Genomic DNA, 17,536 nt, shown 5'->3' on the forward strand with positions numbered 1-17,536 from the left:
GTTTCAATAGATTAAAAAAAGCTTTATTTGGTAGGGTGCCCATTACACTGGTAGCACTATTAGATAAATGGAAAGTGAAAATGACCTATATTGACTGATTAAGACAAAATAATGTCAACTGAATTCTCAATTTAAGCAATTCATACTTAAAACGGAAAAGGTCATTAACATATACAAACTGCTTGTGAAAAGAATTGTTTTCTCTTTAAATTCGAGTCTAGTTTTCACAACTCGTCTCTGATCGGGGTTTACACATGCTATTTTTCGTTTTCGGGTGTTCTTCTGCATGAAGCACAGCAAAGCTTCAAGTGTCGCCCACTGAATATTTGCCCATAACACTCATGTAGATCTGATCAGAGAAAACCAGCCACCAATAAGGGGGGCCGTCCTGAGCGCCCCCCTTTTAAAAATCATGCTGTGATCAGGCTACTTCCTGTGATCGGCAGAGGCCCTCGCTGACCTCAAGACTGTTTAAATACTGCATCAGTTGCAAGTGAGCATGGATATTGTCAGCACATCTTTATTTAATGTCTTTAAGGAGAAAACTGTATTTTCCAAAGTCATTGTCATTTGGTGCTATAAGATGGTCTTTTCTGGCTTTGGCAAGTTTCATCAAAAGAAATTCCCTGCGCTCCATCCACTCTGTGAGCTCGTGTTCCCCGTGTGCCAGTTTACACAAGTCGTCCTCCGTGCATGTGCCTTTGAGGAACCTGTTGGGATTAAAAGAGCAAAAGAGGAAAAAAAAAACAAGCATTAAACCCCACCGGTATGCGACTGGTAACCAGGGACGCAGCGTTCCCCGCATCCGATCGTCTTACCTCTCGCAAACTTTGAAAGTGCCAGTGGGAAATCTATACTGCCAGCAGTTCTGATCATCCTCCGAGTTGAAAACTCTGTCTTTGTGTTTTTCTGAAGTGATATGCTGCTGCCACTGCTTCTCGCTGTTGCAGTTTTTACCACAGAGCCAACAATGATTCCCAGCCTGCGAAAAGAGAAACGTGTGAACACTGAGGCCGCCGAACTGGAGCCCGGGGATGTTTCCAGGTCGACGTGCAGCCGCTCCTCCACTCACCACTTCCTCAGCATAGTCTGTCGGCATGTGGATCTGTTTGCCGTTCTCTCTGATGGAGTTACTGGAAGTCTCCTCGCCCCAGCCCGGCTTCTGAGACTGCAACCACTGCTCATAAAGCTGCTCCATATCGGGAACTAAACAAGGCCGGAGAACAGAGTGCGCTGCATCACATGCTAATTAAATTCTCCCGATGAAATTCTAGCAAGCAAGGGCACCGGTCTGCTCGACAAAACTCACTGTTGTTTTCCTTCATGTAGGTCCAAAGATCTCTTTCTTCTACACTGTGAGCAAATGTGCAATTCCCAATGTACTGACACTTCTTGCCAGCAGTCACATGCATGCAAATCTGAAACAGACCAAAGAAAACATGTCACCACAGAAGCTCCAGGGGAATATTTGCATTTGCGAGCTGGATGTTGAAATGTTGGGCATGTACCTCAAATTGAGATGGGATGGGTTTTTTGGTTGGAAGTGATCTAACTGCTGTCCACTTTTTCCTTTCATGGGAACTTACAAGCACAACCCGTCTGTCTTTTGCCCACCTGACACAGAAAGATACGAGTGATATGAGTGGCCGTGCCTCCAAAACGTGTCTCTCCCCCCATGTTCACAAAGTGTGTGAAATACTCACACATGTCTCGCCTTGGCAGAACAATACTTCTTGTTTTTGTCAGCTTCACTTAGCTGGCCATTTCTCCAGCACTGGCCACAAACAAACAACATCTTCAGATTTGGAGGACCGAACCTCCGCTGTGTAGTGGAAAGCTGTGGAGGAGATTTCAGGGTAAAATTCTCAATTCCAAGATTAAAACGACACAACCAAGCAAGTGTATAATCAAATACTCCAATAATGATGAGATACGTGGGACATAGGTGTTAAAGCTAAAGGTAACTCGAGACTGATGAGACATCAGTTATGTAAATAAAGGTTGGTTTTACCTGAGCTCCTTGCAACGAAGCTGTTGCATTCCAAAATTTCTTTGCCTCTTGGACAATACTTTCATGAGTTATACCTGCAAATTAAATAAAGAAACATAACACTTGAATTTTGTACTCTGAATGAATGGGATTATGCGCAAGATGGAACACGAAGAGCGGGCTTACCAAGCTCGTGCTGCATCATCCAGACCTTGAGCTCGATGAGGCTGTGGGCATAGAAACAATCGTCCTCCCTCACGCAGCCGTATCGGACTTCGTGACGACACAGATCCAGCTGACAGTGGGGAGTCAAAGGTCGGATTTTGGAATAGCGGACTGTGTTCTCCTTCAAAATGTGGACCAGGCACCTAAAACACATTCACAGCCTTAAAAGTCGGGCTCTGTTCCTCCCACAAGTCCTCAGCCATCTCCAGGGTGTCCCGGCAGACTTTAGTGAGGTGTATTTGTGTTTTTAATGTTACGAGTTATAAAATGCTGGCCGACTTACTTATGGTCCTCAAAGTCGTGCTTTGTGACCGGATGAGAACAGCGGGATGGGTCGTCTTTGTTGGTTTTGCTGATTATTCTGGGTTTGTGGTCGAAGCAAATCTGCAGAATAAACACGACATCTAAGTAAATCCAACAGAAAATAAGAAAACACCTAAGAGGGCGTTATTCAAAGAACGCCGGTGGATTAGCCAGATAATTCAACAGAACACGCCTAAACACTAAGACCATATTTTAAGTGTACTAGCATTTGTTTAAGCAGTGTTTTTCTGCTTTCTTCTCTGTCGTAAAATGTGATGTTTTGGTTGCCAGAGACTCCTTCAGCTGAAGTTTTAATGGTTAGAAATGCAGCACACCATCTTCACGTATGTTTTTAAGAAATCATGTGTCATTCTGACAGGTTGAACAAAACTAGTTCTCTTTTTTTGTTTACTGCAAAACCAACATCAATTATTCACCGGCGTTCCAGCACCTCTGTGCACCCGCGGCTCTGGTTACACGTTGTGTCTTAATGCGTCTGTCCATCATGTGGCACCTAGAGGCAGTTTCTTCTGCTTGTTCTGGTAATTCTCCCCCTGAAACCAAAAGCTGAATCCAGAAGAACCAGACTAATTTAGATGTTTTAAATCCTACTTGTTCAAAATTAACTGAGAAATTTAGTCCCAAGAACAAAATGAAGCTCTTGACTCAAAGTGTCAGAGATGATTCCAGATGGTTGTTTGTATGACCAGAGGCCTAAAAATAAAACAAGAGTTTTAGCTTCCCTGCTGTTAAAGCAAATGACTAAGGATAAAGACTGTTTGTGAACTACAGAAGCTTGTAGAAGCAGTGTTAAAGTTAAAATCTGTTCAAATGAAGAGAGAAAAACCATCTTACTGCTCGGATACAGTAGAAAAAGATACCACAAGGTGTTGCTATATGAATACTTTCAAATATCCTTAATAATAACATGATAAATCAAGTATTTTTACACACAAAGAACATGAGTATGCAAATAATTTTGTTAACCAAATGCTCTTGCACGGGGTTTTAAACAGGAAGCTGAAGCATAGTACTGAGATTTAAGGGGAATGCCGACACGGACATTGGACAGCGTTTAAGCGATTAATTTATGCAGCAAATGTAAACAGTGGTCTCATTCAAACTCCCAGCGTCTGCTGACAAGAATTCACAATGATTCTTTTCATTTTTGTCCCCTCTCCACCGTTCTCGACAGCTCAGAGATGCGCTGCGTGTCCAGTAGGTTGTACAAAGTCGGAACCCATCATACTGTTGCTTCTTTCAAGTGGAGCGTTCATTTATTTAATGATGCAATCTGTGGTATTCCTCTGAAAAAGCAGGTCACGTGACTCATGAAGGTTGCTCATGGCACCAGATCATCACACCACCGCCCACTTCAGGGCCCCATCTCCCACGCGGATGCTTGTGCAGTTAAGTTGGACAAACTTGACACCGATGCCACGGCGGTTTTCACAGGAGAACCTCGACACTCACCCCACAGAGAAACATGAATATCCCTCGGTGCTCCTGTAAAATCTTGGGAACCGTCAACCTGACGTTGGAGTTTGGCCCAAAAGGATCGAAGAGCAGCTCTCGGGAGATGAACCCTTTCCGCTCCAGCGTCCAAACATCAATCTCCTCCTGGCAGTATGCAAATGTGCAGTGGCCAGGGTACAGGCACTCTTTTCCAACAGCCACCTCTGAAACGGTACGGTCACATGTCAGCGTTCACTTCGCTCAGACGGGAACTCGGAGAGCAGAGCAGAGCAGAGCCAGGCACAAAGTGACAGTTCCAAAACATGCTGTAACAGCTTGTCTGAGGCAGAATGGCAATTTTAAATAAGGATAGAAATGCAATTCGTCATGCTGGAAATAAAATTAGAAAAAGGAGCAGATGTTTCCCTCCATTGGTAATAATTCAAGAAAATGAAAGAAGCACTGTGATTTAAAGATTAATTTAGAAACAATGCATCAGAAGAAGCAAAGCAACATCTAACCAAAGACTAGCCCCTTAGTGCTCGTGGTTTACCTTTGCAAATGTAATAAGGTCCGACATATTGGGTTTTTGTTGGTCTGGGTCGAATGAGCTTCCACATTTTGTCAGGCGAGTGTTTGATTCTGCCGAGTAATACGTCCTTTTTGCATTTATGTTCTTCAGTGTGAAGTGTGTAATCCAACACTCCGGGCCCTGCGGACATGAACAAAACAAATATTTATTGTTTTTTTTTTTCTCCGCCAAACAGCTTTTCCTCATCTTAAAAGAGAGACACCCCAACCCTTCCTAGAATTGACAGTTTCTGAGGTTTTGGTGAAATGTTTGTGTCATATTTTGGTCATATTAGTTTCCTTTTGAAGTACGTTGTTTATCCTATAGCATTTGAGGGGGTAGACCGAGACACTTGACCTCAGCTGGAAATGTCAGAGCGCCCTGCAGATCTGAACGACTCAGCCAACCAGAAATGTTAAAGCTTTAGAGCCCCCTGACAAAGATGCCCCCGGCTGCAGTGACTAGCCGAGGGGGGAAGAAAAAGAACAAAAAAGTTTGATGCTGAACTTTTACTATTGATGCGTCGCATTAATGTGTTATTGTAATGCACTACAAGAAATGTGGGGGACGGCAGAGCTCGCTCACTTGAATGCCAACAACAAGGGAACCAGGTGGGTGGAGTGGGTGCAGTAACGTCAGCGGGCTTCTTTCTCATATCCTGTGTGGTTTGTGTGTCAGTGCTGGGTTTCACGTGAGCCGCTTATTAAGCCTGGCCAGCTACAGCCATTCACTTCAAAGAGTGAAGGGTCTGTTACCCCACCCAGTCACAGCCATGTCCACCGGTACAGAACGTACCAGACTAATCTCAAAGGAACCGGCAGGTGGGGGGTGACTTGATGACTTATTCACGAATGTGCGAGTCATTATTCAAAGCAACCAAGCAGCCTACCACCACATGCTTCAGCTCTGATTGGTTGTCTGTCCGCCCTCCAAAAATTTAAGTTGAACCCAGAACAACCACACTAATAAACAGCCGTGCTTTCACAGCAGCGTTATGGCGAGAGACCAGGACAGAAATAACCGCTCACTAGCCGACGAATCACAAAAACCAGTACCAAAGTACTCAGTAAGCTCTTATAATCAATATTTTTGACCAGGAAGTGACATCAACAAGGGAACCACATAAACGCCCCCCCAGATCCCCCCCCTTCAATAAAGAACCACCAGGCTCAAACTATTATTGCATTGATACTCACCAGTTTTGACGTAGCACACCGAGCACGCCTGCTTGAATTCATGCGTTTCAGCTAAGGGATTCTTGGCTAAATCTACGGCGGCAGGGAGGCCCTTTAGATCAGGCATGCCCACCGCCATCCCCATCGGGGCATCGTTATTGTTGATCTGCGTTTAAAAAAAAAAAAAAACACACAACCCAATAAGAGGTTGAAACAAAGTCAAAGCCATTGATAGAAAAATATAGTAAACTACTAATTACCTTTGGAATGAAGGGACCTTGTGGATAATCTGACATTTTGGCGATGAAAAAATAAAAAAAGGGACAGAAATAAGTATTCACTCCAGATAAATGTTTATGTGAATCAAACGGCCATCCGTGGGACGTAACGTACCTGATTTATAATCCGATATGCTGAGATTATCCAAGGTGTTGAGCGTTTGGGGCAGCGTGTCAAAAGTGTCCATACCAAAATAAGTACTTGACCCCGACTTGTGATAGAGAGGCGGCAGGTTGACGGTGCACTGCTGCGAACCACTCTGTAGAAACGGGTTCATGTGAGATGGCATCAGGAATGGACTTGACATGGAACTGCCTGAGGCAATACTGGTTGGCAGAGGAAGAGGCCCCTTCACCGTGGGAATATCCTGATGGAAGGAGGAGGACAGGTTACGCTTCCGCTCTGCAGCCAACGCCTCACATTCACCAGCAGGCCCTCGGGGATCACACCAGACCACTCACCATGACAGATTCGGGGCCGGCTTGGTCCAGGAGATCATCCAGGTCGTCCCCGATGATGTCCGCATCAAAATCTTGACTGGTTTCCAGGATGGAGAGAGGCTTGCTGGTTCGGCACCCGTTTACAAACGTGTGCACGGGGAGGGGGACCGATGTGGGCGCAGACACAGACAGGGGGCCGGACTCGAAGCCCGGCGGCTCGGACGGGGTCACAGATAAGATGCTATTACTGGGAGGAAGTTCATCCACCACCGCGTCGTTCAGGGTTGTGTGAACCACCGATGGAGATGGAACTGGAGCCAAAACACTGCTATCCTGGGTCAACGTAGGCACTTCTAAAACAACAAACAATAAAAACAGGAGAAACTTATACTCAGCTTCTATCTGAGTGGCACATAATAGCTCATTAACATTAAAACTTACCATTTTCTATATCTTCAACTGAAGAAGACCCATGAGAAAACTGGAAACAAAGAAGTAGAATTGATCCACAACATCTAGGAACAGCAGGTATTAGCGATGTTACCTCACATGGGTGAACGTGCTTACTTTGTCACATGGTGCATCTTGATACCCTGATCCTCGCATCACATTCAAGGCAGGCTGGTAGAAAGAAAACATTATATTTTGATTTGTCCGTTTCTAAGGCACGGCAAGTTTATTTGTACAGCGCGATTCAACAAGAAGGGGATTCAAAGTGCTTTACAGAGAACGAGACATTTTAAGCAGAAATGATTTCCGTTGTGGAAAGTGATGAATCAGAACGGGCAAATTTCAACGTGTTGTTTTGTTACAACAACGGGTCCAACTAGTTTTCAGGAGAGGTAAACAGTGAAACGTCTGCAGAGCTCCAGGGAATTTACCGGGCTCTCATTTGTTTCAATGTGCCACACACACGCACACAAGCGCACAAACACACATACCTTATTTCTTACATAAGCTTTACGGATTTTCAATCCCAAAATTTTGGCAAGGTCCTGAGTCAGCTGTGTGACATTGGAGTCCTGGTGGGAGAAAAAGAAAAAGCATAGGAGAGAGTAAATCTGCAAATTATTTAAAGGAAGTTGACAATCTTTTTTTAAAGTCACATTTTGTGACATTTTGTCACATTTTGGTTTAATCCTTAACAGCCTTTGATCTTTGTCACTTTCTTACGCCGGATGCAATCGCTTCAAATTAAAATCTGGGATTACATAAATCACCTGTTTTTTTAAACTTACAACAAAAATGGACGTGGAGCACTTTCACATGTGAGTACAAACAGTCCTTGAGATGTACTCTGTCCACTAAAGTTAAAATGACCTCCGTTCATCTGTAGGGAACCGATCCACATGTCCGAGTCTCGTCAGAAGCTGAAAATAATTAAGTTCAATGTGGCTTTGTTGTCCCCTGCTCTAACATTTACTGCCACTTTGCTGTAAATACACAACATTCTCACTCCAAGCTGCTTTGGTTCACGCCGTTTTGGTCCTTCTTACCGTCTAATAACATACCTGTGGCTGTAATAAGTCTAATGTCTCCTTAAGAAGAGGAAGTATCAAATGTTACATCAGGTTTGAGAGCAGCACATGCTCCACATGTACACACCAACTCCTTTGCATCCAGTTTTAACAATTTAACAGTGAACTGTCAGGTACAACGAGGCTACTTTTGCCACCTTTCAGAGAAAGCGTGGCTGGATTCTTAGCAATATTAAATGAGCTGGCAGATATTAGTCTTTCTTACCTGAGGCACTGCAAGGGAGCATTTGGCAACAGCCTCATAGGCCTCTTGATGTCTCCCCAGCTCTTTCAAGGCTTTTGCTTTCCTGTATAACGCTCTGTAGTTCCCCTCGTTTAGCCGGAGAGCCTTTTCACAGTCTTCTAGTGCTTGATCATACAGTCCCTAAGAATAAATACAAAAACATGCGGCAGTTAGAAAAGTTTCTTAGTGCTGGAGGAATAATGAAACGCTCTCTTATGTTGCTGAACGGACTCACGGCCTGGTCATGTGACTGTTTGCAGAAAAGGATGAAAAGAAGAGCATTTTCCTCTGAAAGCATTTTTTTTTTGTCCTGAGAAAGGACTGAGGTTTAAAAACAACTAAGTGGTCATTTTCATCCGGACTGTTATACTAGAGAACCGGTCCATGACATTATGATCAATAACCTTTTGCTTTAAATGGATTTTGCTGATTGAGTTAAACCGGCCGTTTCCCTGGGTTTCTGGCATTTGTGACGTCGACGTCTCTGGGTTCATATTTTAGGTGCAGACTCGAGATTTCAGACCCAATATTGAGTAAGAGTGCAAAAGTAAACCCAGATAACCCTGATCAACACCTTTTGTGACCCCCCCGGGTCATCCTGTGTAGGAGTGGAAAGCTAAGGCTGCGCAGCGTCACAGCCAACCTAACAAAATTATCTCTTACGATGCACTGGGGGTAGTTTGCTTGTTACGAGACTTATTTGTCCCCAGGCTTGACAAAACCGTCTAACTGGAAAGGCACAAAGCGTGAATGACATCTGCATAAAATGTTCCCCGGGGACGGAAGCACTTGAACTGTATTTTTTTTTGTGAACGGTAAAATCAAAGAGATTAAAAAAAAAAGAAAGAAAAGGGAGTGACTGATTATCAAATGCTTACCGGAATAATATTAAGGTAAGCTGCAGCTCGGTTTGCATAAAGCTTTTCCAATAAACTCGTTGGAACACAAATATCCTCTGAGTCGGCGTAGTCTGCTATACTCAGCGCTTCCGTAAACATCTCGATGGATTTCGTCCATTCCCCTTCTTTAAACACGTCATTTCCTTCACCAAACAGATTCCAAACAAGCTCTTTAATGAACACCTGGAAAATTAAAGAGAACAAAATGAGTCGGAATTAAAAACGTGCAAAGTTTAGCTCACCTTCATGTGTGACTGAGAAACCTTTCATTAAAACCTCCACTTCAGACCCTTTAATTAGTTTAACCAACCGTGGGCTTGACTGGAGTTGTAAGGCGATGCGCCCACAATTCAAATGTACAAAACTTACCTCATAATGGTCTTGACTTCCAGGAAATGGAAGGGTTGATCTGCAAACAGGAAAGAAAGTAGGGTTATAAACATGTAAGGTGTCATACAGATCAAACACGGTGAGTGACAGATGGCAGCCTGAGCTGGAGTTCAGAAACACCCCAAGTTCATAACCTATAATTAAAAAGCTGGCCTGTAACTAACTCGGTCTGTCAATTTCTTAAAAATGTCAACAACAGCTTCAAGTTCTGTTTCTTTGTGATATTCGCTGAACTAATGGGGTTTAAATGTGAGCAAACACGTCATGTGTTATGTACTGAAGTTAAACAGCAAGAGATTTTAAAAGCAATGATCTGAATTTGAGACGCAGGAAGAGGGTGTGTGTGCGATTATGTCCTTGCCTTGAGAGGTTGTCAGGGCCGACAGTCTGTCAACAACAAGCTCTTAAAAGACCTTTTCAACAATGAACAATAAAAATGAAATGTGTACAACTTCTCTTACTCCTATTCAAGTAAAGAAATAATGAAGACAGGTGTGTATTTAAAACAAAATACTTGTCAAAAGCAGGACAAATTTGACAAGAACTACAATCCTGGCCAAATGTTATATTACCCACAATCAATAGTCTGATGCAACACTAAACAGTTCAGATGATCAGTTACACAAAAGGTTAATCTGTGGAATCAAAAATAAAACAAAAAAAAAGGGCAATGGAAAGGTTTTCTGTGTTTTGGTTTCTGGTCCAGCTGATGTCTGAGGTTGCACTTCCTCTCATGCACACTGAGCTAATATATAAATATAGACACATTGGCATGGGTTTTTTTTAATATAAATATGTACAGCCTAATTTTGGGGGATTTGGACAACAATTCATATCCCACTATTTCAGATTTTACAATAAGAATCCAATTGTTTTAATGAAAGGGGTTAAATGGTAAAGTTTTATCTCGGTGCTGCAAAAATGACATAAGAAGCACTTTTATTTAAAAGACTGCTGTGTTCTACACAGAATTAACATGAAACTGAAAAGGTACCCTTAAAAAGAGAACATTTCACCTAAATTTAAAACATAGACCCACCTCTGCTCCAAGACAGATGTGCATTGCCACTTTATAATTCTACCTTTATAAAAAGTACCAACGTCTGACTGTAGAAACTCAAAGACTCTTTTTTTCTTGGAGTTTTACCAACCCACCTAACGGTTTTATTTCATCATATGTCTCAGAGACACCAGTATACATGCGACAGCCACGTTTTGACTGCAGATGCAGAGGGGGTGAGGCAGAGCAGATAAGATAAGCAGTGGTTTTGGTATTTCTCAAGGCCAGACTGTCATTATTATTTGTTTTTTTAAATCAGTAACGTTGTGAACATGGCATGAATACTAAAGCATTAAGCTTGATGTGGACCGTTGGCTACAAGTCTTGCTTTTAATGAACTTCACACAATGTCATTTGAGTTAGCTTTACTCCATCTACATTATTTCCCACAATTAAATTTGTTCCACAAATGCATAAATGAGGTTTTCTGTCTTTAATATTGTCAAACCGAGATCATCCTTTCATTCTTCATTTTATCCGTATCATTTTGAACTATGATCTTTATAAAGTCAATCTGGTGTGCTTAGTTATAAAATGTAATTACACTGACTTAAAAGAAACAACAACATCACTACCTGGTAACAGCCTGGAGCTCCGCACTAGGGATCAATAGTAAATCCCGTCAATGTATTTACTTAAATCTAGCTGTAATTAACATAAGTGGTGGATCTTTGGAAATGTTACACACTATACTCAAAGTTTCACTTTTGTTTTAAATGCAGAGGAATTCCAACCTTCCCCCGTGTGGCACGGCTCAACAAAAGCATGTGGATAAACCGTGAGTCAGTCTTAGGTATGCAAACAAACCACAGACATCCGGCATCAGAAACAACTGGAGTGGAGCAAGTGATGATCACAGGCTCACAGCTGATCTGAAGAAAAGTAATCATTTGGTACATCGAGTATGTCTGTGTCTGTCTCCGCCCGCCCCCCCTCTCTCTGTCAATTTTGGAACATGTATTTGCATTCATTCATTCATAGGGCCTAGAAATATGATTTTCAACAGCCAAAGACTCCCAACCAGAGCTGCAGACTGCACCCATTTTTAGCAACAAATTTAACGCCACCAGCACCAGAACAATTTGAAAATGTCACTTCTGTTTGTCATCGACTTATTATAATTATATTCTCCAGGAAGAAGCCATAATTCGGATTTCATTTTGCCCTTTGAACTCTACACTCCACAGACACGACAACGTTATATGGCATGTACCGAGCAGAGGTCTGAATGAACAGATGATCAATAAATCTGATATAAGGACCAGTTCAATCAGTGCTTTTGTACTCACTTATTTCAAATGTAAATCTAATTGAAACAATTACAGGATAAGCTGTTAAATTCTGATCACGGAAAGTGCACATATGCATAAAAACAGTGCAGCAACTTTTAGACAGCAAGAAAACTAGACCTATAATGAACCTTTGTTTTGGTCTTGGAAAAGACTGCTGAGCTTGTTTTCACCAACTGTGCTATGCCACAAAGATTGTTTTTTCACCCCATTATAGTAATTTCACTCAAGATTTTGTAGTGCATGTCTGATGATCCTTTCTCTTCATACTTTTTTTGTTTTTGACATAATATACTGGATGTATTTTCGCATTGTTTCATTAGTTAGTGACACTACCTTACATCATTCTGATGTTATTGTGAGTATGAGTCACACATATGTAGGATGATTTACTTTAGTAGGTATTTGTAATTAGGAGAGGAAGCTGGTAGGAAGAAAGAAGACAGGCTGCAGAGTAAACATTGTGATTTAGAAAGCAGGCTTTTACAATCAGTCTGCAAAATGCATTTCATTTCCTATCAAGTGTTCACCGAGAACAAACAGAACTGTTTTGTTTTTTCATTACCAAAAGTAGCTGCCAATGTATCCATTTGACCATCAGGTTCCATACACATAAGAGTGGCCAAAACTACTTACTGAATGAACTGTAGGCCTTTCTGAATCTCCTGCCAGCGACTCCTTCTGTCCCGACACGCTCCAGACATGTTTGCGTGTTAATTAATATCCTCTCCTAAGACAAAACCTGAAATCACATACACCATCATGTTGACTTTTTGAGCTCAATGAATTAATTTTATTTCGAACATGTATATAAAAAATAAAAATAAACAGTAACATCTTCATATGCACATAGATTCGAAAAAGGAGTAGGAAGAAGTATACACTTTTTCCTAGTTCCTACCCCTTTATAACTATGAATTTACATTATTGCTATTATTATATCTACACAATATCCATACAAATACTACATAAACATGCCTATTACTACATAATTATCCATATACGTATATAGAAAACATAATTACATAAGTATTATATCAATATATAGAAAATACAATTATATAGATCTATATAAATATACACTATATAAACCACATAAATATCCCTAAAAAAATTATATGTACACACACACACACACACACACACACACACACACACACACACACCACATACATAAATATATAACATATATTACATATTTATAACTATCCCTCTCAACATATAATATATACTACATAAATATCCACATAAATATCTAAACATATTTTAAGCAAGTATAATATACCATTTGTCCCTATTTTATTTGTTTATCACACTCATTAATCATTTCCTCTTCCATATACCTTTTCATAAATATTTTTTTGTATCTTTTTTTTTTAAAACAGGTTTAAGTTAGTACTTTGTTTCATTTCCTGCTCCAAACTGTTCCACAGTGTCACTCCACAGTTCGATATGCACATGCTTTTCATTATGTTTTCTAAAATGTAGTTCTCCCCTTAGATTATAGCCCCTTTCTCTCTCTGTGAACATTCCTCTGATATTTTTTGGTAGTAGATTATTCCTTGCTTTGAACATTATTTGCACTGTTTTGTATTTAACCAGATCCATAATCAATCAAAATAGAAACCATCAATATACTTCTTCACATTCATTTATCAACATCAGAACAGAAGGCACTCCCAGCTGTTTAGATGACTCTTCATTAAAGCAGAGTGCAGAGTTCCTATATTTACTGGAAGTCCTTAAATGCATCAAGCCAGTGATTTCCTTCTCTTCCGCGTTTAAGAATGACGACACGGTTCCGGAAATTAAGGCGAATTATATTTTATATGTTCCGACAATAAAGAAGTTGGCAACAACAAAACAAACAAAAAACACCGGCTTCGACGTTTATAAAAATATTTTTGTGAAATATATCTCTGACGATACGGACGGCAAAGTTATTGTTCCAAGTAAGCATCTAAGGTCTCGAGATCCATTATCGGACACAACTATAAAGATGTCTTGTATCTTCTCGAGGTTTCAGATTTGCAAACTTAGAAATGTCAACACACTATAATCAAATTGACTTATATTGGAGAGAACTGCACGTACGTGTTTTTGCTTTGAGGAGTCGGTGAATGAACTTGCTACACATGTTCACAGACGTTAATCCGATACTTTCGCTCACTTTTACTTTGCATGTTTTTTTCAAATGGGGACCGTGAAAACGATCCCGCCCATCCGGAAAGCCCTACAAAAGTTACATTTATTCTGCTCGGGGTTTCATGTTTAGATGGTGTCGTTGTTAAATGACCATGTCAAAAGCAAAGCCTGTGGAGTTATGGAGAAAAATCCCCCTTCTACTCAGGGTTGCCAACTCCCTGGACAATAAATAAGGGAAACCTCATCAGCAGAATTAAGCTTTTTTAGCCCCTTTTTTGTGAGTGAAACGATTTTTTTAACTATTTGACTCGAACCTGAATTGAATTAGAGGCTTTTTTTGAATGCCATGAACACATGGAAAACAGATTATCATCCAGCAATTCACTTTAATACAAAATAACAAAATTAACTGAATAAAATAAGTATCTTTCCTAAACAGAAACCTGTCCTGCTTAACTTAACATTGTATAAATGAATATAAAACAACAGAAAGAAAGCAGAACATCCATTCTGTAATAGTGCAATAACAAAACTGAAAACAGAAAGTCTGTAGAAAACTTGAAAACATATTTGTGCCTCAAAGGCCATGACTGTAGGCTACAGTTGTAGTAAAACAGAAAAAATAACTTATGAACTCAACAGCTCAATGCCATTTTCCATTGGCATTTTATAATTATTTTTTGACTCTCACAGTAATACTGGACAAAGTGTGTCCCTTTTCAGCTCAATACTGGACGTGTACTTTAGTTTATAATACGGGATGATTCCGTGTTTGAAGGGAAGGCTGGCAGCCAGACTTCTACTTCAGTCTGTCCGATAATGGACGCATGACGTTTCCCACACGTGTGTCCCCCTAACCCTCGACTATCATCACCACCGACCGCCACAAATGTCAGCGACGTCTCCCCCCAACAATACAATAAATGAACTCATTCTAGGTGATGAAAGGGGGATGGTTTCCTGACCCCGAACCCCACCAACCCGCCAGTTTAAGTTTCTAGGAAGTAGACTGGATGTAACAAAGCGAAGGCATGTCCAAGTTAAACTTGTTCCTCCACGCAAACAATAGCGAGATTCAGACGTTCAGCAGCCTGGCTGACACCGAGGGTGTGACACTAATTACTGAACAGCGACGGCTGTAGACACTTACATGAATGAGTCTTTATTCCGGACAAGCCTCGGGTCGGCAGGTAAAGGGAGATGGAGGGATTTTTCGTTTTAGCCTGAAGAAGTTAGCTGCTACTGTCTGTGAAGGCCGCCCGCTGCTTCTTCTTCTTCGGTTTATGGAAGGCGCAATATCGTGGAGGCCCGTTGCCCTCTAGCGCCCCCAACAGGCTCAACCTCTAAACTAAAAAAAAAGCTATTTCTGCTGGCTTCAAATACAATACAAAGGTATGAAAAGTTAACTTGAATGATAATAAGCAGTACTCGAGTTGAGGGGGGATGAGGGGGGATGGCATCCCCCCTGAAATAAAAACGGTCCAAATCATCCCCCCCTGAAAGAAAAACGGTCAACATCATCCCCCCTTTCCATCCCTTATGTCATTTCATCAATGAATGTGGTTTTACTGCTATTTCAACATTTAGAGTCATCACCAGAAAAATAACACCAGAAAAATAACTTGTTATTTAACAATTTTCACCTGTTTCAAATAAATTTTCACTTGAAATAAGTAGAAAAATCTGCCAGTGTGACAAGATTTATCTTCTCATTACAAGCAAAAAAATCTTGTTCCACTGGCAGATTTTTCTACTTATTTCAAGTGAAAATCTACTTGAAACAGTGATGAGTCTTGTTTTAAGTGTAATGAGATGTTTTTACTAAAATGAGACATTTTAACTAAAATTAGGACAAATATTCTTATTTTGAGTTTTTGCAGTGATCCATTTTACTTATCCTGTGAAGGACAGAGTCATATTGATAAGTTCAGAAAACTGTTTTTTATTTTTGTGTTTTGATGTATTAGATGTAAGCCCAGTGGATATTTAAAGCTTACAGAAGGCTGCATTTAACTGCTGCTATGTCATTCCTGCAGGATTTCTACAGGTGTTTTGGTCACTGCTATTATTTGTAATATATTACATTATTTTTAATCAGCACAAATTATCTGTCCCCATATGATAAAATCCACCATCCCCCCTGATTTCTTTTTACAACTCGAGTACTGATAATAAGTGTAATAACAAAGTGATTAATGCTGCCTGGAAATCAATAGTATTTTATGATTATAACCGATGATTTAAACCTCAAGAGAATGAGAAAATAACGGTGTCTATGTTGATAAAACCTCATTCTAAATATATTAGATGGCCCATTTCCCCAACGCTTAAGGAAACTCACTTTAAAATATTGTATAAAGTGTACCCGGTTGCAGAATTCCTTAAAAAAAGATTCAAGTTCGAAGTTGATCAATGTGCTTTCTGTAATGTAGCAGATGAAACTTTAGAATATATGTTTTTCCTGTGTCCTGTGTCCAGAAACTTCTGGTTAGGATTAAGAAACTGGTTACTACTGGTATAAAGGACATACCAGTCTTTGATATCTCTCATATTTCTTTCTATATAGATAACTTGAAGTCGAATGTATCTGACATAATAAATATAGTTATTCTCATGGGTAAATATCATATTCATTGTAGTAAGTAGAGGAATAGTAAACCCTCCTTTGATTGGTTTTTAAATGATTTTAAATTATTCTTCTTATCCCTAAGAAAAATAGACTCCAACAAAATGGCTAAAAAGATTTGTGACGATATATCTTGTTTTCTGCTTTTTTGATGCATGCCTCAGTCCTTGCTCCTCTTTTTGGCACTTTTGTTTGCCTGATTTTAAATACTGTGATACTTATATAGTTTGCACTTTACGAAAACGACGAAAACCCCTTTTTGTCTTTTATTTCAATATATAGTTAATTGTTTTTCTATATAGCTCTATATTTGACAGCATCTCATATTATGTCTACTAGTATACTATCATCCTTACAAGAAGATGTTTAATTACTGTTCTATGTTGTTTTATTGTGTTCAATAAAGTAAAATGTCTGGTAAAAAGAAGCGGCCTGCTCACTCCTCAGATTAAGAAGGAGACCTGAGCTCAGTGTGGGGCCTCCCGGGGTTGGTAGAGGGAGCAATGCCCAGGACTGTCACTTAGGTAGGACACTGGGTGATGAAAATGGGAAAAAAATTGGAGATAAAATAGTAAGTAAGATGTCCTATTTAAAATATCTTAGCCAAGTCAAAAAAGCGAAAAAAAGGCATCCAGTGCAGTGTTCAATATTTGGATCCTGGGATACTCTGGGGGAGTTTGAAGGCAGGGCAAGTTTATTTGTATAGCACAATTCAACACAAGGTAATTCAAATTGCTTTACATCAACATTAAAAGCGGCAAGACACAATTAAACAGTAAATAACAAATGAAATGATAAGAAAAGAAAAGAGATAAAATAATAAAAAGCACAAGTTGTTAAAAAAGTAAAGGCAGTAGAGTACAGCAGGTAGGTATTTAATTTAAGAGTACGCTTCAGTAAACAGTAATGTTTTTAGGCCTGATTTAAA

General features: G+C 40.2%; 1 protein-coding gene across 1 annotated transcript; it reads right to left on the bottom strand.

Moving 5' to 3' along the window:
• Position 1: 1 nt before the first annotated feature.
• zc3h7a (zinc finger CCCH-type containing 7A) lies at positions 2-15,262 on the bottom strand. Its single transcript, XM_061711672.1, has 23 exons — positions 15,133-15,262; positions 12,474-12,579; positions 9,468-9,507; positions 9,078-9,281; positions 8,182-8,340; positions 7,380-7,460; positions 7,006-7,059; positions 6,880-6,919; positions 6,460-6,791; positions 6,113-6,365; positions 5,980-6,008; positions 5,741-5,885; positions 4,527-4,685; positions 3,992-4,197; positions 2,499-2,599; positions 2,177-2,358; positions 2,012-2,085; positions 1,704-1,837; positions 1,509-1,614; positions 1,310-1,418; positions 1,073-1,206; positions 819-982; positions 2-710 (listed from the first exon to the last, which is right to left on the bottom strand). The coding sequence occupies exons 2-23, from the start codon at positions 12,539-12,541 to the stop codon at positions 521-523; spliced, it is 2,964 nt and encodes a 987-aa protein (XP_061567656.1). The 5' UTR covers positions 12,542-12,579; positions 15,133-15,262; the 3' UTR covers positions 2-520.
• Positions 15,263-17,536: the final 2,274 nt, after the last annotated feature.

The sequence above is a fragment of the Cololabis saira genome, chromosome 21 (assembly GCF_033807715.1).
Source record: "Cololabis saira isolate AMF1-May2022 chromosome 21, fColSai1.1, whole genome shotgun sequence".
Taxonomy (NCBI): Eukaryota; Metazoa; Chordata; class Actinopteri; order Beloniformes; family Belonidae; genus Cololabis; species Cololabis saira.

Bases quoted from the DNA above. Each gene is read 5' to 3' on its own strand.
- zc3h7a (XM_061711672.1), bottom strand. From the start codon at position 12,541: ATGTCTGGAGCGTGTCGGGACAGAAGGAGTCGCTGGCAGGAGATTCAG. The intron at 4,198-4,526 runs GTAAACCACGAG...GTACCGTTTCAG, and splicing joins ACCTTATTACATTTGCAAAG to AGGTGGCTGTTGGAAAAGAG. The intron at 711-818 runs GTAAGACGATCG...TAATCCCAACAG, and splicing joins ACTTTCAAAGTTTGCGAGAG to GTTCCTCAAAGGCACATGCA.